Source organism: Pygocentrus nattereri, chromosome 23 (assembly GCF_015220715.1).
Source record: "Pygocentrus nattereri isolate fPygNat1 chromosome 23, fPygNat1.pri, whole genome shotgun sequence".
Lineage (NCBI taxonomy): Eukaryota > Metazoa > Chordata > Actinopteri > Characiformes > Serrasalmidae > Pygocentrus > Pygocentrus nattereri.
In genome coordinates, this window is record NC_051233.1 from 25,277,044 (window position 1) to 25,300,427 (window position 23,384).

At 38.7% G+C, this 23,384-nt stretch overlaps 1 protein-coding gene across 3 annotated transcripts; it reads left to right on the top strand.

The window, feature by feature from the left end:
* Positions 1-39: 39 nt before the first annotated feature.
* Positions 40-23,131, top strand: LOC108428563. 3 transcript variants are annotated; one of them, XM_017699649.2, is made up of 7 exons: positions 40-107; positions 7,346-7,515; positions 10,570-10,679; positions 16,903-16,960; positions 18,192-18,271; positions 19,667-19,840; positions 21,956-23,131. In XM_017699649.2, exons 3-7 carry the CDS (start codon positions 10,571-10,573, stop codon positions 22,138-22,140), a joined length of 606 nt encoding a protein of 201 aa, XP_017555138.1. In that variant the 5' UTR covers positions 40-107; positions 7,346-7,515; position 10,570; the 3' UTR covers positions 22,141-23,131. The 3 variants fall into 3 exon arrangements, with proteins under 3 accessions (XP_017555138.1, XP_017555155.1, XP_017555146.1); XM_017699666.2 differs by lacking the exons at positions 40-107; positions 7,346-7,515 and adding an exon at positions 8,700-10,401; XM_017699657.2 differs by lacking the exons at positions 40-107; positions 7,346-7,515 and adding an exon at positions 10,410-10,462.
* Positions 23,132-23,384: the final 253 nt, after the last annotated feature.

Here is a 23,384-nt window from a genome sequence, read left to right on the forward strand (position 1 = left end):
GCAGAGCGGCTTTAGTATGCTACTTCACACTGTTTGGAAGTCTTTCATTTAAAGTATTTCATTTATGTGTGTGAAAAAGATATATATTTTTACTTGATTTCAATCATGTAAGTACAAATTTCAAATACTTTTACTTCTACTCAAGAAGCCGAGAGACTGGAGAACACCTTTAGATCCCATTAGGAAAGGATCAAATGCATTTAGAATTAGCCATTGGTAATTTGTTAAACCAGTAGGGTCCTTTTCACTGTGATAAAAGCCAAGGCCTTGTGTTCATGTATTCATGTATTCATGTGTTTAGCATATGTCAGTTTCGTATAAGGACTTGGGTTCAACCTCATCCATTCACACTGAGGTTTTAGCCAAACTGCTTTTTGAACGGTACACAATATAGGGCCACCAATCAGAACAGAGGTCATTTACATATAACAAATGTCTTTCAGGTAGAGTAACAAAAAACAGCCTGTTTAATTCTGAGGGATAATTAGAAATTGGAAAATGTACAAAAAAGAAAAGAGTTAAGATGACACACAATGACACAAATATCATAGTCAGATCCATAAATATTTGGACATTGGCAGCTATTGTTACTTTTGCTGTTGACTGCAGTATATAGGAGCTGAATTTAAATAATTAATATGAGCTCAACATGCTTTAATTTGATGGTGTGTACATCAGATTTGAGTGAAAAGTCTAGAAATTAAAGTTATTTTTATACATCATCGTCATTGTTATCCGCTTAGTCCAGACAGGGTCGCAATAGCAGTTGAGAGAGCAGAGAATCCCAGATGACCCTGTCCCCTGCAACTTCCTCCAGCTCCAGTGGGTCCTAGGATGACCCCGGGTCTTGTCCCGGTATGCCGTGCTTGGTACATCCCCACCGGGAGGCGTCCAGGGAGCAGCCAGATCAGATGCCCGAAGCACCTCAGCTGGTTCCTCTCAATGCGGAGGAGTAGCAGCTCTACTCTGAGCTCCTCCCGGATGACTGAGCTCCTCACCCTATCAAATTGAGTGTAGCCCACCACCCTGCAAAGAAAGCTCATTTCTACAGCTTGTATTTGCAATCTCGTTCTTTCGGTCATTACCCACACCTCATGACCATAGGTGAGGGTCAGGATGTAGACCAACCAGTAGACAGAGAGCCGCACCCTATTGCACAGCTCCCTCTTCACAACTACAGTCCAGGACAGTGACCGCATTACTGCTGCTGCCTGTCCCAGCCTGTGGCCGATCTCACGATCCCTCGTCCCATCACTCGTGAACAAGACCCCAAGATACTTAAACTCCTCCACCTGGGGCAAGTCCTTTCTCCTTACCTGGAGTCAGCATGCCTTCCTTTTCTGGATTAAGACCATGGACTCAGACTTGGACATGCTGATCTGCATACCAACCACTTCACACTCAGCTGCAAACCGCTCCAGTGAGCACTGGAGGCATCCATGTGATCCAGCCAAAAGAACATATCTCGGGGAACATGATCATAAGCCTTCTCCAAATCCACAAAACATATGAAGACTGGGTTGGCAAACTCCCATGCCCCCTCATCAATGAGAGGGTTAAAAGCTGGTCCGTTGTTCCACGGCCAGGACGGAATCTGCATTGTTCCTCCTTAATCTGAGGTTCAACTATTGGTCGAATTCTCCTTTCCAGCACCTTGGCCTAGACTTTCCCAGGGAGGCTGAGCAGTGTGATACCCCAATAGTTGGCACGCACCCTCCGGTGGAAATGGAGCTTGACACACCAGGAGCCTCTGGCTCTGATTCCCGCAAGGGAGGCATGTCTCCCAGATTAAGGAGTTCCTCAAAGTGCTCCTTCCACCGACCAACAATATTGTCATTTGAAGTCAGAGTTTCTCCACCCTTGCTGAATACAGCTTGGGTGCAGCCACCCCAGCCGCTCCTGAGTCGCCGGACAGTTGTCCAGAACCTCTTTGAGGCCAAACAAAACTCCTCCCATGCCCTGGATTTTACTTCTGCCACAGTTGTGGCTGGCATCTTTTTTGCCTGTCGGTACCTATCTGCTGAGTCGGGAGTCCTTCGGGCCATCCAGTCCCTAAATGCCTCTTTCTTCAGCTTGATGACCTCCTTCACCACCGGTGTCCATGAGGGGGTTCTTGGTTTACCACCTTGACAGGCACCCACAAGATTTTGGCCACAGCTACGCCTGGCAGCTTCCACAATGGAGGTTTTGAACAGGGTCCATTCAGACTCCTTGTCCACTAACTCCTCTGGGACATGAGAAAAGCTCTCCTGGAGGTGGGAGTAAAATCATTCCAAAGAGGGGCCTCTGACAGTCATTCCCAGTTCGAACTTGGTGTTTGTTATGGGCAATCCGTGCCTGGCACAGAAGTCCAATAACAATTCACCTTTTGGGTTTAGATCGGGCAGGCCGTTCTTCCCAATCATGCCTCTCCAGGTCTCCCAGTCATTGCCAACATGAGCATTGAAGTCTCCCAATAAGACTATGGAGTCTGTAGACGGGACTCTTTCCAGAACCCTGCCCATTTGCTACAAGAATGTCGAATACTCTGACTTGTTGTTTGGTGCATAAGCACACACAACAGTCTGAGTTTTCCTCTCTGTGTTTTTAATTCGCATTGAGGCAACCCTCTTGTCCACCGGGACAAACTCCAACAGCACGGCCGTCAGCCAGGGACTCGTGGCGCCCCTCACACTGTGCAAACCCTGAGTTGGTACCTCTCAACCTCCTGTACAAGCTCCGGGTCCTTCCCTCCAGTGAGGTTACATTCCACGTACCAAGAGCCAGTTTCTGCCACACGGGCCTAGGCTACTATGGGCCTTCCTGCAATCTCCCACTGCCTACACTGCACTGCACCGCTCCCCCATGCTGTACCTTGCGGGTGGTGGGCCCACATGGTCTCCCCACGTTGTCTCTTCGGGCTGAGCCCGGCTGCCCGGCCACCAGGTGCCAGGCCGAGGGACGCTACCCCCAGGCCTGGCTCCAGGGGTAGGTCCCAGTGACCCTATCCCTGTCAGGGTACACAATGGTCTGTGTCCATTTATCATGAAGGATTTTTGGATCGAGTTAGTCTGGGTCTTCCCTCCAGACCTGTTCACCCTGGGAGACCAGGAGCATATTGCTCCCAACAGTCTAGATATGAAAATCACCAGACCACACAAGCCCTTCTGCCACGACAAGGCCCCAATCCAGGAAGATAATTTTATATATATATATCCCTCCATTTTTAGGGGCTCAAAATAATTGAATAATTAGCTGCTCAATGGTTCCATTGTCATTTGTGTTATCCATCCATCCATCCATTTTCCAAGCCGCTTCTCCGTCAGGGTCGCGGGGGGGTGCTGGAGCCTATCCCAGCAGTCTTCGGGTGAAAGGCACGATACACCCTGGACAGGTCGCCAGTCCATCACAGGGCAGACACACAGACACAGACAGTCACTCACACACTCACACCTAGGGGCAATTTAGCATGTCCAATTGGCCTGACTGCATGTCTTTGGACTGTGGGAGGAAACCGGAGAACCCGGAGGAAACCCACGCAGACACGGGGAGAACATGCAAACTCCACACAGAGAGGACCCCGGTCACCCGGCCGGGGAATCGAACCCAGGCCCTCCTCGCTGTGAGGCGACAGCGCTACCCACCACGCCACCGTGCCGCCCATTTGTGTTATTCCCTCATTATTTTACTTACAGGTAAGCATTTGGAATATTGCTGTTAACTTTTAATATGAAGTCCAAAGAGGTTCACTGCTAGCAAAGAAAGCCATCACTAGGCTGAAAATCAAAATAAGCCTATCAGAGAGATAGCAAAAACATATATAAGGTGTGGCCAGATCAACTAACTGGTACATTCTTAAAGGAAAGAATGCACTGGTGAGTTCAGAAACACCAAAAGGCCCCACCACAGAGACCACAGAGAACAACTGTGCTGGATGACAGAAGAATTCTTCACAACAGTTGGCCAAATTAAGAACACCATCCAGGAGGTCATCATATCTGTGTCAAAGTCAACAATCAAGTGCAGACTTCACCAGAGTAAAAACAGAAGGTTTACCACAATATGTAAGCTACTGATAAGCCTCAAAAACCAGAAGACAAAGATTAGAGGACCGAATAGAGTTTGCCAGTAAACACTTTGCAGTTCTGTAACAACATCTTATGGACAGATGAGACAGATCACCAGAATGATGGGAAGAGAAGAGTGTGAAGAAGGAAAGGAAATGCTCATGATCCAAAGCATCTCACCTCATATGTGAAGCACGGTGAAGGTAGTGTTATACCATGTATGGCAGTCAATGGAACAGTTCCTGTTTATTTATTGATGTTGTGACTGCTGACAAAAGTGTCCCAATGAGCAATGACTTGAAGGATACTGCAAAAGCAACCCAAGAATTTTTAAGGCAAAAAAGTGGAATGGCCAAGTCAATCATCTGACATCAATCCAATCAAGTGTGAATATCACTGAAGATAAAACAGCCCAAGAACAAGCAGGAACTGAAGACAGGTACAGTAAATGAGAGGTACAGCCTGGTAAACCATCACAAGGGAAAACCAAGCATATGGTAATGTCTATGGGATATACAGTGGGTTGCAAAAGTATTCATACCCCTTGAACTTTTCCATATTTTGTCACATTACAACCACAAACATAAATATATTTCACTGGAATTTAATGTGAAAGACCAACACAAAGTGGTATACAATTGTGAAGTGGAAAGAAAATTATACATGAATCAAAACATTTTTTACAAATAAAAAACTAATAAGTGCGACGTGCAAAAGTATTCAGCCCCCCTGAGTCAATACTTTGTGGAGCCACCTTTTGCTGCAATTACAGCTGCAAGTCTTTTAGGGTATGTCTCCACCAGCTTTGCACATCTAGTGACTGAAATTCTTGCCCATTCCTCCTTGCAAAACAGCTCAAGCTCAGTCAGATTGGATGGAGAGCGTTTGTGAACAGCAGTTTTGAGATCTTGCCACAAATTCTCAATTGGGTTTAGGTCTGGACTCTGACTGGGCCATTCTAACACATGAATATTCTTTTTTTTAAACCACTCCATTGTAGCTCTGGCTTTATGTTTAGGGTCGTTGTCCTGCTGGAAGGTGAACCTCCGCCCCAGTCTCAAATCTTTTGCTGACTCCAACAGGTTTTCTTCCAAGATTGCCCTGTATTTGGCTCCATCCATCTTCCCATCAACTTTGACCAACTTCCCGGTCCCTGCTGAAGAGAAGCACCCCCAGAGCATGATGCTGCCACCACCATATTTGACAGTGGGGATGGTGTTTTCAGAGTGATGTGCAGTGTTATTTCTCCGCCACGCATAGCGTTTTGCATTGTGGCCAAAAAGTTCTATTTTGGTCTCGTCTGACCAAAGCACCTTCTTCCACATGTTTGCTGTGTCCTCAACATGGCTTCTGGCAAACTGCAAACGGGACTTCTTATGGTTTTCTTTTAACAATGGCTTTCTCCTTGCCACTCTTCCATAAAGACCACATTTGTGTAGTGCACGACTAATTGTTGTCCTGTGGACAGTTTCCCCCACCTGAGCTGTGGCTCTCTGCATTTCATCCAGAGTCACCATGGGCCTCTTGGCTGCCTCTCTGATCAGTGATCTCCTTGTTCGGCCTGTAAGTTTAGGTGGACGGCCTTGTCTTGGCAGGTTTACTGTGGTGCCATACTCTTTCCATTTCCGGATGATGGATTGAACAGTGCTCCGTGAGATGTTCAAAGCTTGGGAAATCTTTTTATAACCTAAGCCTGCTTTAAACTTCTCCAAAACCATATTCCTAACCTGTCTGGTGTGTTCTTTGGACTTCATGATGCTGTTTGCTCCCCAATATTCTCTTAACCAACATCTGAGGCCGTCACGGAGCAGCTGTATTTGTACTGAGATTAGATTACACACAGGTGGATCCTTTTGAGTCATTAGCAGTCATCAGGCAACTTCTGAATGCAATTGGTTGCACTCAGGGAAAAGGGGGCTGAATACTTTTGCACGTCGCACTTATTAGTTTTTTATTTGTAAAAAATGTTTTGATTCATGTATAATTTTCTTTCCACTTCACAATTGTATACCACTTTGTATTGGTCTTTCACATTAAATTCCAGTGAAATATATTTATGTTTGTGGTTGTAATGTGACAAAATATGGAAAAGTTCAAGGGGTATGAATACTTTTGCAACCCACTGTAAAAGTAAACTACAAGTATTAATAAAACAGAAAAATAGCAGTGGAAAAATGTGTAGGTTTTCAGATCATGACAATGAAATCAAAATTTTACTGTAATAGAACTAAATAGAATTAGAGAGAAAACCCTCTGCTTTCAGTTTTTCAGTGCATGAATGACCAGTGCATGAATGAGTTTAAAGGTGGATCCCTTCTGTCTTTGTCCAGTTTTAAGGAACTCTGGAGCTGAGCTATTTTATTCTACCCTTATCAAATACCTACTATCACTTCATTAGACTAAAAGCTAAAACTATTACTTTTAAGACACTAAAAACAAACCTAAAACTACTAACTGAGACGAAACTGAAATAAAAGCCAAACAATAAAAAAAAAAAGAGTTAACAATGACTGTATAGACATCCACATATATATGGACCTGGCTGTATATCATCATAAGGGGGTTTTGCTAGTTTTTAAGTTGGAAAATCCCACTCTAGGCATTACTGTGGCACCACAGTAGGGGGCGAGTAGGCATGTTCACAGCATGTGGTCGTATGCAAAAGTTTGGGCACCCCTGGTCAAATGACGGGTTCTATTGCTAAGCGAAAATAGAGCACATGCTCTACAGGCAACACACTTAAATATGGCACTTTCCTGCACATTTTAATTCACACTTATTTGTTTTCTAAGTTTAACATGTTGAAAAAAATAAGACCTGAAATACAGAATGTGCGTACTTTGTAGAGGATGTTGACCTGTCATTTAGCCAGGGGTGCCTAAACTACTTTTTTCAGTTCTGCATTTATTCAGTTTCATATTTCATTTTTGTTAATTGACATGAAACATAGAACTAAGGGTACAATAGAAGAAGAAAATCCATTTTTAAAAAATAAATAAATAAATAGGAGGACCTAAATTAAAATATCCAATCACAAAAGAGACGTAAAAAGAAGAAAATAAGATAAAATGTTAGTTATGCCCAAAGTTTTAAGATGCATGTTTTATTTTGTGCCCCTTCAGTGATCCTGTCATGCAAATGTGCTATGTAATATACTGAGCAACGGCCAGTACCGACTTATGTCTTGCCAGGATCACTCTCTCTCTCTCTCCGCTGCTTCCCGTCCTCTCACATTCATCCGATTCTCTCTTTCACAGTCACAAAGTTCATTCTGCAGTGTTATGTGTTATGACCTCCAGTGAATGAGCTGTGTCTGGCAGTGGCCGTGGGAGGGCTGGTGCGTGTTGAAGAAGACAAGTGACAGGAAGCTTTTAGAGAACTGCACTTGCTGCTCTCTCTGATTCCTGAATCAGTCCGTCTCGCGTGTATACGTGATTGTGGAGATATGTGACCAGAGCAGAAGTTACAGGTAATAAAGATTTCTTTTTTAACTCCTAGAATACTGTCTGACCATGTGATTATAGTAATGCGTCTTCGTGGAGGCACACTGATGTGAAACTGCTTGATCTTTCTGGATTTCTCTTATTCTGATTAGCCATTACAATGACTACAATATAAGCTCTAAACATTCAATCTCATCTACACTGTAATGTAGCCATTAACAATAAAGCTATAATATGTCTGCGTCTAGTTTGTAAAATCACTTGTCTACTGTTACTCATCAACTCTGTGAAATATTTAATACGGGATTATTACACAATTCAAGATAAAAAGCCCTGCATGATAATGACCTCACCTTATATTATGCAGGTTTACTCAGTTGTCCATCGCTTTTCATGGGAAACAACAGTGTTTACTGGTTGGAGGTCTAAGGGTACATTCTAAACTAAAGTACAGGCAGAAGTTTAAGCCCCCCCAGTCATATGTTTTTTCAGTTTTGTTGATTTCCTAAGTGGAAATAAGTTAACGCACACTAATGCACATTTTAATGCATAACTACGGTTTGTTTGCTGAACATATTGCAAAAGTTATGGCACAGTCTGTACATGTTTTTTGGCAGGGTGTTGAACTCACTGCCATATTTAAGTGTGTTCTCTAAAGAGGACCCGAGGAATTTTTCCACTTAGAAACAGAACAAAACATGTCGTCTGACCAGGGACGCCCAAACTTCTGCATATGAACATGTATGTAAATCTTGTATTTGTGTATTTTTTTTCTACACACTTAAAAATGATGGTTCAAATGTTTTTTTTAGTAAAGAAAGTGGTTCGATATAGAACCATGCACACTCGAAAAACCCTTTGCATGATTAAAGGGTTCTTTGCATTGTGAAAGGGTTCTTCAGACTGATGTATGTGCTGTAGATGGTTCTACGTAGAACCTTTTTGAAAATGGTTCCATGTAGCACTAAAAAGGGTTCTTCTGTTATTACAAGCTTGACATTGTAACAATCGAAGAACCATTTTGGTTCAATATAGCATACTGTCTATGAATCTGAAAAACCCTTTCATGATGCAAAGAACACTCTAATCATGCAAAGGGTTCTTTGAGTGTTCATGGCTCTATAAAGAACCCATTTTTAAGATTGTAGATTATTGTGTATAGTTTAATAAGCTATCATGCTGTATGTTTGCTGCAAATGCTTATGATTATTAGAATTATGGTGCTGTTTTACTAGAATTTTAGTTGTTTTACACACAGTTGTTAGTTTATTTCCATTGTTGACGTGTTTGAGCTAAACAGTTTGAAGGGGATTCAAAAAAGTTCACTGTTTAATCAGTTTAGCTGACTTGATTTTGTGTATAAAGGATTTAAATCGGCCTACGTAAAGTCCAGAAAAAGAGAGGAAAAAAACATGAAATCTTGTTCCAGTCGAGGGCTTTAGAGTGATTTTCTTGTCTCTTAACCTGTTAAAGTCAAAATCCGAACATCTGGCATTTCTTTGGTCCATATGTACTGTGAGCTTACATAAATCTGAAGCGATGTAACATAAAAAACAAAGTTTTAGATTTTTGAAAAATGTAGATTTGTAGATCATTGCTCAAAGCAAAGTTGGGATGCTGATCATTTAGCTTTTTAGTCTTATTCCTTCCAGTGAAGCTCGTGTTCAGCTCGCGGGCACACTGAAGCACATGCCAAATACCAAGAAATTCTGAAATTATGCTGCAAATTTAAACTGTTCACTAAAAAACTTTTGTGCTGATTATAGAATTTGCAATGAAATTTTCCTATTCAATTAGAAAGTGGTCACTAGTGGTCTCAGACCTTTGGACCCCACTGTATCAGAGCCAGATTGAGACCCTTTGGTGCCTCTGGACATTAGAGTTATGGTTGCCCACTATGATGTACCTCTGCAAACATAACAGTGTATCTCTCACACATAACACTTATTCATCCATCCATCCATCCATCCATCCATCCATCCATCCATCCACTTATTCATGGATAATAAATTAAGACCTTGCCTTTGTTTTGCTGACTTGTGCTAATATCCTAACTGGGTTACATCAGCTCCTCAGCAAGACCTCGTCAAGATCAGCCAGGTGTGTAGACGAGAGGCCACTGGTTCATTTGACACAGGTCTGTAATGTCACAGTGCATATGAAATAAGATGGCAAAACGACAGTTTGTTTGTGTTTTAGCCCCATAGATGATGTTGTCTGCCACACGTCAGGGATACATAATAATGATAGTTTTTCTATATTTACAGCTGGAGTGTTATACATAGAATGACTAATGCAGTATTTGAATAGATTTAAAGTAAAGTTTTTAGAGCGATCTACTGGTGCCCATGGGGTCACCCAGGTCACGCATATGGCAGATCCAGCCATGCACTGTATAAGTAATCAAACTGGTGTTTTTCTTTTAAAGTTGTATTTATGAAGTATTTTAGCAACTACATTGAACTGTCATAAGAATAAATATAACTTAGTGAAAACTTCATATCACCTACACACCTTCCTTATTTATATACAGCTTTATCTTTTGCCCCTCGCCCATTGCATTTTGCACCCCAAACAAACAGTTTGACCACCCCTGCTTTGTGCTCCTACTCCATTTAGATACTGAGACAGGAGTGAGTTAAAATAGTCTCTATAGGTGAGACAAAGTATAGTATAAATAATGGATGAATAGAGTGCGTGCGGTTTTTCAAACCGCATGAAGTGATAAGTAGAGAAATGTCCGCGCCAGCTTCAGAGTTACTGCTGCTGGCTTTGTAGAAGGAGAACTATTTTGAGAAAATGTTCAAGATGCTGTCTCCTCCCAGGAAATACAGCTCATTGGTCAAAATAAACCACAGTGCAGCATGCGTTTGTTGCTCGGCCACTGAAAAGAAGAACTAATAGAAGCTGAGGTAACAATACATGGTGTTACTCAATATCCATGGATATTGCTGCCTTTTAAGGATCATAAAGGTTCATTTAACGTGACCGAGTGTTGTGTCGTATGAGATCTGTAAGTACATTGTTTATGGGTTGTTCTTCATTGTAACTGCTTGTTTTTTTTCCTCTCTTATCACCAGCATGGCAGACTCACAGTATTTCCTCTGGCTGGTTCTAGTGGGGGTAATTGTGACAACTTTGACAATAGTGCTTATATTCATCCTCATCAACATGTGTATTAGTAAACAAGGTAAGTGGTGTCGACCAGTACAGCAACTTTTATTTAGATTGCAGAAGCTACGTATACTCAAATCATGCCATATATAGAGCGCTGCGCAACGTCTGAGACCACTCTTCATTTATTACATTTCCACCAGAAACTGCCATCGAGTGCATTATTCATTTCTCAGGAGATATTTCTGAGAAGATTAGATATAAATAATCCACTTCCCTGAAAAACAGAAAAGTCAAAGGAAAATAAATGAAAAAAACAGGAGTTTCCAAATGTTGTTGTCAAAAAATACAGAGAAAATGGGACCCATATCAAATGTACAAGGCCTGGTAGACCACCGAAACTGTCCCTATCACAAGAACAGCACTTAAAGTTTTCATCTTTGAGAGAGAGGAGAAAATCAAGCTTCACTATTGCTTCAGATCTGAAAAAAAATCCATAGGTGTTTCTCTCCATCCTTCCACTGTGAGAAGAAAGCTCAACACCATGAGTCTGAAAGGATGTGTAGCTGTCAAGAAGCCCTTGCTGAGAAAAGTAAAGAAAGGTAGAACATCTTCTCTAGAAAACCACAGCAGGATAACACATGTGGAGTTTTCTGGATTGAAGCATCTCAATTTGCAGCTAGGATTACTTGGATTGTAAGAAGTAGCAATGCAACCAACCTCTAAGTCTGAACTTTGAAGGTGTGGAAAAATATCCCTGCAGATTTCTTGGAAAAACTGAATGCAAGGCTCTTGAATAGAATTGAAGCTGTAATGAAGGCAAAAAAAAAATCTGTATTATATTTTGTTGTTCTATAGTTTTCTGTTAAATGTGTTTTTGCTGATGATGGGTGGTCTCTGACCTTTACACAGCGCTATATGTTATATATACTTACTTTATGTATAATACATTTGTGGATTTGCCAACTTTTCCATGGGGCTGCACAATATGAACAAAACGCTTAGTATTGCAATTATGGTTGATGCATATTGACAATGCGACCAATCTTGCAGTACACTGAAAATGCCTAGGGGAATCAATAATGTGACCGTTAATTTTCAACAGAAACACTTATCCGTAACTGTCATTGGTGTATCTTATGCAACTCTAATTTTATTATTATTATTATTATTATTTTGTTGTAAATAGTCTAGAGATTTAACTTTAATTTTTATCATTTATAATGTTTATAATATTTGTACTGTTTCCCGTTTCTATTACTGAGTGCCTTACTTCTGTTTTCCCTGCTGTGGGACTAATAAAGGATTATCTTATCTTATCTGTGCCTGTATTGCAAAAGCTAAAGTTGCAATAACAGTGAACCGATATATTGTACAGGCATAGGAGATGTACATAACAGGCTGCTGTATGTGACTGTCTTTGTTGTTGTTGTAATATACTGTTCTATTAAGGACATTTTTAATTCATGACTGTTTGTGATGTATTAAACAACATATTTGGATCTCTGGGGAAAATAAAATGGAAGAAAAATGTAGAATATGGGCCCTATGAGTACTTTAACATGAGTGAAGAGGTACTGAAGTACTGATCAGCATAAGAGATTCAGTTTATTGTACTCCTTTTTGGACTTGTTTTTGGTCTAAAATTATAAACACTCAAGCTTGAAAGTGAAAAGCAAAATCCTCATATATTAATAAATATGCACATGCTCCTCGTAGCTGAAACATTATGCATGACGCTTGCACAGTTCAGATGGACTGCATAACATTCCTTTTTTTTTCAGTCACTTGTGGTCATCTTGTTAGAAGAGACACTGCAAAGCAATAACAAATTCACACGGGTTACCACTTATCGCAAATCTAGTCAATCAGTCAAGAGGTGTCTGAAGTTCATTGCTTTTGCTTTTGTGCTAATGAGTGAGGGTAGTGTAAAACTGTGTAAATAGGTAATACCTTGCTTATGTGCTTTCTGACTTTTAGCTTACTGTCCTACATAGAAGTGTAATATAGGGCAAGATATAGACTTCAAATATATCACATATTAGCTCGAATGAATTTGCCTTTTATCTAACTTACAGTTGTCATATATGGTCATGTATGTGGCATATATGCCAACTTATATAAAATGGGCTATTTTCATATATGAAACATATATTTCAGCCATATATGAAAACATCCAGTAACATTGTTTGTATATGGATGACACGTTATTTATATCGCTTTTGTCGGAAGAAAACCTTGTGTCTCTGAAATGGTAACGTTACAGGAGAAGGAACCAAGTGGAACCAAGTAAAGTCATTTTGGGTCACTTCTTTTGGTCCATTCATCATGAAATTTATAAACAATGTAAAGGGCAACACGTATTTTCAAATTATGTCAAAAACTGAAAAAAGTCGAAAATGGAGATACAAGGTTTTCATCTGACAACAGCGATATGCAAGCGTCATGTTACATAAGCTATTTTTGCACCTGCTTTGTTTCACTTCATTAGGAAACATGAAAGAAAGTTAGTAGAATAGATGCATAACAGATGGCTATTATAAGCTATGCAAAGTATAAAATACAACAAAGTATAATAAAACATTCAAAAAATGAAAGAAATTAAAATATTGTTCTCACCTTTAAATAGTACAATATTTAAAAGCATATAGATAACTTAGTAACAATGATAGCTTTACTGGAATGTGTTCACTCACCTGGCACACACACACACACACACACACACACACACACACATATATATATATATATATATATATATATATATATATATATATATATATATACACTGGACACATGCAACATATATGGCTCATACATATATGGCTCATACATACATATATATATATATATATGTATGAGCCATATATGTATGAGCCATATATGTTGCATGTGTCCAGTATTTGATGTTTACGTATAAGTACAACACACATATGTACATATATTTTGAAATACTGTATATGGCCAAGACTTTAAGTTAAATGTACGTATATGGCCATGTATCAGGTGTTCATATGAAGTTATCTATAAAAATGCCTATATTGCAGCGCTAGAAACAGTAGTAGCAGCTATCTTGAAGCCTGAATTCTGTTTGTACTTTTGTGAAAGAAAACTTAGAAAATGCTTTCTAGAGTTCTGCGTGTATTTATGCAAAGCATTGATGCTGAATCTGTGGTACCTGTAGTTAAAAACAGGTTGGCCTTTGAAGAGAGAAGGGTACTTTATGTTGATGCTGTGCACTGCAAAAAGCGATCGGATTTGTTTTCATTATTTCAAGTACATCACTTCCTCATGAATGACTTTCGGTTTACTTTCAGTAATAGTTGTTTTATTCATGTGGAAATGATCTATAGATTTACTTAAGTACAGAGAAACATAATCTAATTATGCTATAATGAGGCCCCTTAGCTACATGTACCAGGTAGACATCAGTGTTGGTAGTAACAGAATAACTGATGCTACATATTCAGGACACAATTAAAAGATATTCAGTTATTGGAAAAAGACTAATCAGATAAAAATAGAGTGACTAGCAGGATTCCAATGGAACCACTCCTGCCCTCACTGTACATGAGTGTAATGATTTGAAAGTCAGACAGCACTGTGTAAGGGAACCTGCACCACATGCATGGGTTCAACTGTAAAAAGTCAGTAGCAGGATAAACTGTCATAGCTGACTGTTTTACAATGAACTCATTGAACCATGGTAGCATAGCCTCCTTCATATAGGAGAGCACCTCTGAACACCTCTGACCCAGCATATATTCCCTCACCTGTTTTTTGAGAAAATTAGCCTATCATAGCAAGACACGCTAATTATTAAACGCAGAGTCATCAAACTCTCATAACTGATTTGTAATGCCGTGATGGCAGATATTTACCATAAAGGCGTAAATCAGATTTTCACCATAATTGCTGCGTTATTGACGATGGCTGGCCGGGAAGGGTGGCCTTCGTTCTAGCTTGCCGCTGGCCACCCCAGTCACCACTTGGCTACACCTCTGAACCTTCACCAACCACACAAACTTATTCAACAATCTTGAAAAATGTCACAAGGATTAACTTCTTCTCCGCTTCGTCACATGTGGCGCTAGAACTTCCAAAAGCAGCTAAAATTAAGCTAACGAGAAGTTTGAGCCACTGAATGAGTTGGTGAAGCTTTCCGTTCTCCTTCTGCTTTTCAGAAATGGAAAGTAGCCTGCCTGAAGGCACGGCTTGCCCAATTTGTGAGAGGCACTTGAGGACATTTGTCTATTCCCTTTTTATTCTGTTTCCAACCCTGCAAAATAAACCAAAAAACTTTGCGTCCGGTATGCGTGGATTTGGTGTGGGGAAAAACTGCTCTAGAATATTTCAAACGCTGATTCTTAGTGTAAGAAAAAGTTCACACATGACTTATTTACCCTTTTAATTCCAGCCTAATTTGAATAACTGATTAACTTGTTTTTACTTCCTCTTCCACAACATTTTTGAATAGACAGCACACATAAAGCGTAACTATATCACCTATAACATATCAGTTTAATAAAACTGCCTTTTTAAGCTCTTCATCTCCTTGAGACCACTGGTGGTACCAAAACGCACTTCATCATATTCTTCATGACTTTCATATTTAATAAGCTACAGTTGTAGAAGAGCGAAATAGATGGGGGATGTTATTTTAAACCCTTATAATAAAAGAAGCTGAATTCACTGTTTTTTCTACTGAAAGTCGACCCATTTTTGATAAATCTGAGCTATAAACTATAAAACAGATGGCGTCTCTTCAGTGATGAACTCTGCAAAAATTATTTTTATAAAATAGTACAAAGAGATTTTTGACTTTCAGCAGTAAATTGTAATTTCTAACAGTTTCTGTTCATTTGAGGGAAACTTTTAGCATTACATTTATTTCATGCAGTTACTGAATAATTTGCCTTAAGATTTGGTACAAATATACCCTGGAGAATAAGAGGTTAAGAAAAATCTTGTTAAAATTAGTTTTAACATATCTTTACATAAAGCTGCTCTATGTTCTATGTTTTTGCTGAACGAAATAGCATCTGACTCAGGTTTAGTTTCTGAAATACTAAGCTAACATTATGCTAATGAAGATATGATGACAACAGTAGATATTTCACTCACAATCCTTGGAAGACACGTCCTTCACTAAGTAAAAATTCTCTTTGAATAATCTTTCAGTTTTCATAATCATCAGATTCATCTGTTTGGGGAAGGAGTCTGAAGAAGGATTGTTAAGTTTTGAGGTCCCAAAATTTACATAGTGTAACTTTAATCATACACTAGATGGCCAGAAGTATGTGGACATGCCATACCCTGGTCAACTGTAAGTGCTATCACTGTGAAATGGAAGCACCTTGGAGCAACAACAGCTCAATTAAGTGTGATGATCAGGTGACCACATACTTTGGGCCATATATGGATAACTTTAAAAAGACAAGTAATCTAAACATAATGGAAAGTAATCAGATTATATTGCTTTAATGTAGTAATAGTTTGGAACACATTACAGATTTTTAGAGGTTAGTAATATACACCAGAATACATTTTAAAGTAACACTGGTAGACATTCATAGTATTTCATACACTCAATGCTCGCCATTCAGCAGGGACACCCAACTTTTTGTCTTGATGGGCCAAAGTGCAGTGTTTATTGTGACTCTATATTAAGTTACTAAAATACTTTAAATACAACTCTAGAAGGAAAATTACATTTAATAAGTTCTGAATAGTGTGAAAATGTGTGGGTAAGAGAGTGTGGTTAAGGAAACTTTCTGGTGGGCCAGTTCTGTGGGCTGCACATTAGGCAGCCCTAGTGTAGATCATCTGTTGATATTTGAGTCACCCTTTGCCCCTTTATCGGTGGTCAGGTTCTGATCACAGAGCTGCTGTTGGTTGGATATTTTTGGATGATGAAGCACACACAATGTGTCAGTGACCCTGATGTGTGAAAACCCCAGCTATGTCTGATCACTCACTCTACCACCACCTACCATGTCAGAGCCACTGCTGTGCAAACTGTAAGACCACCACCCAAAACATATTCGCTCCAAGCTCCTGGTCAGAAACTGACCAATGACGAAGAGAGGCCACTGACAAACTGTGCATGAAAACATGGGAAGAAGTCTGTACCATTACTTATATATACCTTTACATATGTACCTTAATATATGTATATAAATACATGTTCTCATTAGTATTTAATTGAGAAAAGGAGGTCCTGTTTAGTAACATTGGGTATTTTTATTCAGGACTGCATGATGATCTCATTTTTGTCTTTCTTTTTCTTCCCCTTTTAGCTGTGAGGCGACGTGCCGAGATATCAAAAACAAAACAGACTGATTCAAGTCACGAAGCGTAAGTCCACAAAAACCATGTCTCAGTGCTACGGAGAGGAATTTGTGCCAAATTAAAATGGAATCACTGCAGTGGAAAAACATCAAATGCAGTGCACACCTCACATTACTTTATTTGTAGTTACACACCGAGTATGTACCAAAATGTAAAAACGTTATTATGTTAGATGAATGAGATGAAAGTAAGGATGAATCTGAATTGAATACAATCCAACTTGAAATGTAATTAATGCACTGCACACTGCTTTCCACCATGCAGTACTTATACTAGATGTATATACTTCATTGAAATGCAACCACAGCAGTGAAAGAGGTGAAAGGCAAAGCGCATCTGAGATGTGTTTAAACAATAAGATGCAGAAAATGTGGTGAAAATGTAAAGTAAAAGATCTATTACTTTGATTAGTTTGATCAAGTACTACTGTACTCAGTGGAAAGCAATCTGTCATGATGGATTGTATTCTGACACTGAGTATTTTGTTGTATAAATTCAAATAATCATGTATTGTGTTTCTGTACAGAGGAAAAGCAATATGAATATAATATAATACAGGTTTGGCTTTTCATTTTGGCACATAGCATAACAATGGCTTGTCAAAACCTTAGCAACCACCTGGGATAGCATTACAGTGGCCTAACAAAATCTTAGCAACCACCTGGAATAGCATAACAATGGGCTAGCAAAACCTTAACAACCACCTGGGATAGTATAGCAACATACAACTGCTTGAGATACCATAGCAAGTTCACAGAATGTAAATTCTTTATTGTTTTTTACAATTTATTGTTCGGTTAACTTACTATTATAAGTTCAATAAACACAAATCTTTAAGGCAACTAGGTTTCTTTTTTAAGTTAAAACACTTTTACAGTACTGGAATACCATAGTAACAGCCTACCAACAACTTAGCAACCACCAAACAGTCAACAAGCAATGCCCTGACAACAAGCCGGAATACCATAGCAATCTCATAGTATGCCAACCCAGTTGGCTGATGTTGCTCTGAAGTCAAGTTGAAATACATTTTGAGAAGTTTGTTGAGTTCATGATTTAAACTGGACATTCAATGAACATAAAAATAGAAAAATTGTTGCATTTGTTTGTTTTCAAGTAGGCCTACAATTTGCTGCAAGTCAGAATCAGGTTTTACAGTGTATTGGTTAAGAAGCCACTCTCCTGATCCTCTTAAGAGATGATGAAAACACATGAAATATCTTTTCTTTAATCTCAGGAACGGCCTGTTTACAGCTCATACAGATGAGGAGAAGCCTCCTCCGCTGCCTTCAAGGGATCAGTTCCTTGTCGAGTCCAGTAAGGATCCACGTTTACATTATTCTCTGGTGGAATGGGCGATCAAGCCTGGATGAAACTAGCATTTCACTGCTGGTTTTGACTGAAACTCGACTTGCTGTTCATGCAGATTCACATGAGATGATTGAAGTTAAAGGGACAATTCAGTGAAAAATCTATATTTGCACAATTCGTTTTTTTTTTTTTTTTAAACAAGCAAAAGTTTTTGCACAACTGGTCAAATTCCATGTTGTGTTCATTTACTAAATGATAATAGGTTTTCACATCCTCCATAGAGAACACACTGTTTATCTGCTGAATTTAACATGTGAACATGAAAATTGACCTGTGCAAAAGTTATGGCACCCTTGAGATTTTTACAGTTTTATTTTGTCCCCAGTGTATTAAACTTGTGCTATAATGTCATATTGAATGTCATATGTATACATATGTGTTTCCTGTAAATAATGTGTTTTCACTAAGAAACTAAAGTTATAAGGAGTGTTTCAGCTCTGAGTGCTTTTTGATTGAGGCTCAGCACAGGGCAGCCAATCGGAACAGTTTCCATTTACATATGTCAGTCTTAAAGGCACAAAAACAGCCTGTTTAATTACTAAGGGACAAAGAGAGATTGACCATTGAGAAATGGTCATGTATGAATAATTTCTGTCCAGTTATGGTTAAAGAACTATTAGCAAGGGGATGTCAGGGGCAAATACAAAGAAAAATGTAGAAGTTCAAGTTTGCTTTTGATGAAGTTATTGCTACCGCATGTTCTAGGAACTCAGACTGAATGTAAAACAGCTCTGAAAGTGGAACTGATCTCATTCTATTTGTTCAGTTAGACTTACTGAAAGGACTATGAGTTCTTGAACAGACTCTAAGATTAGTAAGAATAATAATTCTTCATTTTTCCTTAATTCATTATTATTATTATCATTATTGTTTTATGAGAACATCAAAACAGCAGTACTACTACTACTAATATACTACTGTACTAGAAACCCTATATAATGTAATGCATATAAGTCTCAGTTCCCAGAACATGCTGTAGAAATATCTTCATCAAATTGTATTATTATTATTATTATTATATTGGGACCTACGGACATATTAAGGACAGTAATTACTTTAGTAATGATTATAATAATACAAGTAATAATAATAATTATTATTAGTCTCAGTATTAGTATTATTGTATGAGAACAAAAAAACAAAAAACGGCAATATTATTACTAATAAAAGTAGTCCTTCATTTTTTTCTTTGATTCATCATTATAACAAGTCAATTATTATTATTTAATTTTATAACAACCATCATTTTTGCTATTATGACAACACTGATAATAATAACAACAATAACAAAAATAGTACTTCTAATATTAAGGTATTTATTAACCCAGTGTGATTTTCCAGGGTCTAACAGCTATGAGGAAGTGGACGCCTGTATAGAACCTGTGAAAGCAGAAGTTCAAACTTCAGCTCCACCACAGCCACCTTTCATCCAGCACTGCGAGACTCAGCTCAACTTAGAGGACGGCAAGAGTGTGTCCGAAAGCTACGACGACATTGAGCAACTCGACCAAGACGGTAAGAATGAAAGCAGATCCAGGAGGACGACCCTTCTGTTGGAAGCCCCTGGGTTTGAGTCTTTCCTCACAGCTATATAAATCAAACAAACACATTCTGCTTTAGCACTCAGTCTAGTCACACCTTATTACTGTTTATATATAAGCACATCACAAAACCGCATATCTTCAAAATGCTAACTTTACAGGAGAAGGAAAAGAAACCTTCTTTATTCTAAATGTAAGTCAATGGAACCAGAATGTTTATTTATTTCTATTTAAGTTATTTATATATTATATATTTAAGGGCCATTTCGTCCATCCTTCATGAAATTTACACACAATATAAAGGGCAAAAACTGAAAAACATCAAAGTTGGAGATATGAGGTTCTCTTTCTGACAACAGCAATATATATATATATATATATATATATATATATATATACACACACACACACACACATATACATATATGTATGTAATGCTTTTATAGTTGTAATTGGGCATCAGAGAAGTTGTGTATACATAACAGAAAATGTATATATAACATAAACCAGGATGTGCAGCTGTCACGATGCCGTTACTGAAAAAAGGAAATGAACAGAAAAGAAGAACAGTGGACTGATGAGTCTCAGTGTATTTGGGTTTTTTTAGATCATGAGAAAAGAAAAATGAAAGCAAGTTAAAAGAAAATAAAAATATAACCTATAATAAAGGCAATTACTGAAAAATATGAATTACACAGTGTTCTGTGTAATTTTCTGTTACGTGTTTTCTGCTTTTTTTTTTATTTACACTGAAACGTTAATAACTTCTAGACCATAAGGTAGACAGTTTGGACTGGAGACTGAAGAAATGAAGGGCGCTCTCACACGTTTCCTCAGTACTTGAGTCAGCCATGTGTGAAACATTCACATGATACACCACGTTGCTGTCTTAGTCTTAAAAGCAGTGCTGATGTCACATTATAGCCACCATGCAGTGAACATGAAATACACTCAAATAGACACTACCTCTTAAAAATGATGGTTCTGCAAGGGTTCTTTAGTAAAGAAAGCGGTTCTACATAGAACCATGAACACTCAAAGAATCCTTTGCATGACTAAAGGGTTCTTTGTATGGTGAAAGTGTTCTTCAGACTCATGGAGAATGTGTTTTATATGGTTCTATACAATTTCAGGCTTGAAATTGCAACAAGAGAGGAACCCTTTTCAAAACGGTTCCATATGAAACCATCTACTGCACATTCTAGATCCATCTGAAAAACCATTTAGCAACGCAAAGAATCCCTTAATCATGCAGAGGGTTCTTTCAATCTTCATGGTTCTATATAGAACCTTTTTTTTACTAAAGAACCCTGGAAGAACCATTATTTTTAATGTGTACTTATGAACTAAAATTCTGAAACAGTGTCATATTTGGTCATAATGGAAAAATAGAGAACAAGAACAATAGATGTCAATTTCTTTGTTGTTTTTTTAGATAAACAGGAAAACGCCAGCTGCCCTTGACAGTGTACACAAAAAAGTACAATAAAAAATTATACAAATTAAACTAGTTTTTGGGAATATTTGGGAAGAATCATTCTGCTCTCTAAAATCTTTTGATGGCATGGAAATGCAAGTAAAGTAATCCTAAACAGACTCTCTAGCCGAATCTCAAATGCCTCCCTACTCCCTATTTAGGGCACTATATAGGTCATGAAATAACAGCTTCTACCCAAGTAGTGTCTTATATGTCTAACAGAAAGTCATTTGTATTCAACCATGAGCTCCTTATGTAAAATTCAGTGCTCAATTTGGGTGGAGCAGCCAGTTTCATGTCCTACGCAGTGCACTAGTAGCAGTAGGCAGCAAGGAGCCATTTGAGATTCATCCTTATTTTTGTGGTTTCTCAAACTGAGAAGATCTGCAAGAGGATAGAAACAGAAAATAATATTTTATAGGGACATAAAAATACATATTTTCAGGTATGATGTGATTTTCAATTCCAAAGTCTAAATGCAGCTGAATTTTGTGTATTTTGTGTGTGAAATTCTTTATTTTTCTCTTCAAGGGAAAGAAAAGTGCCCAGTTGATGAATCCCACCACACTTGGGAGCATTTTGTATTAATATTATTGGTTCATTATTTTTCAGTGGCCCAGAGTTACGAGGACGTCGCGTCTCTGCCGGATTACCTGGAGCTTGAGGAAGGGCCCCCTGCCTTACAGCAGGAGCCAGAACTCCACAACGTCCAAAATGACAGTCGAGAAAGTCTCGCTAGCTACGACGACATCGATGCACTCGACAACGCCAGCGAGGACTATGACGATGTGGGATGAGGGAGACTTCCAGCACTTTTGCAAGAAAACTGCACAACTGAGAATTAAAATCCATTTTAAGATCCTGCACAGACCCTTGACTTGCCACTGGTCATTCCCCGAGTCGTGTGTGATGGAGCAGCACAATGTGTAGTGTGAATATTAATGAAGCCACAGGTAGACGTCTGATTCCTCGGGCGTCACCATCAAGAAGTGAACACCTCTCAGCTAGAAGACATTTTTGAAGAAGAGCTGAAAATCTGTTTGTTATTTTTACATAATGTTATTTCCAAAGAGGATACATGAAGATCGATTAGGATCATCTGGATCATGTATATGTGAGATCCTGCAGATACTGAATTACTGCACATAACGGGTTATTTATTAATGATTCCAGCCTCTTCAGCACCCTTCATACTTTTAAAACCAGACTGGAAATACCTTAATGTCAAACACATTGACATTACACTCAGTTGATAGGCAGTAATATATTAAGTTGGCAATTTTAAGCGTACATTGTATCTCGCTCTTGGCAGTATTGGACATTTACTGGACTAAAATGAGTCAGTTCTGCTAGGTAACCAAATAACCACATAACATGTGTTGAGACCAGATTTATCTGTCTTCTTTCTTCCTTCAAATCAGCCTGCTTCTCAATACTACAATTATATTGCTAGTCATAACTACAATATTAATCTATATTCAACAACAAATATGCTTTGTATTACCAACATACAGCCAGAAATAAAGTCTTACAGTTATGCAGAGCAACTTTATAAAACCCATCTGATCAGCCTCACAAACTAGCTCTTTTTGGGCTCACTTAAGTAATCATTAACTTTGCACTTAAATGTCATGCCTTAAACGATTCATTGGAACAACAGCTCCCCCAGTGGTGGCCAGGCTTTACTGCATGAGGCTGTTTGTGCTATAGTTTATGGCATGTTTACATGCATGATAAATTTAGTTTGTAAAATACGTTTTTAAAGCAATAACACAACTTTGTGACATGTGTATGTGTAATGATTCCAGCTGACACACTGTAATGCCTTCATGAAACCCTCAAAGGGTGGACGATAATAATAATAATAATGAAAATAATCATCATCATCATCATCATCATCATCATCATCATCATCTTTGGTGCAATGCAATGGCATAGAGGTCTTCAAATCTGGACGCTTGTGATTACAAAAGCCAGGACTAGAAACGGGTTCAGAATTGAAGACCTCCGCAATAGAGGAACCTTTAATTCCCTAAAGAAC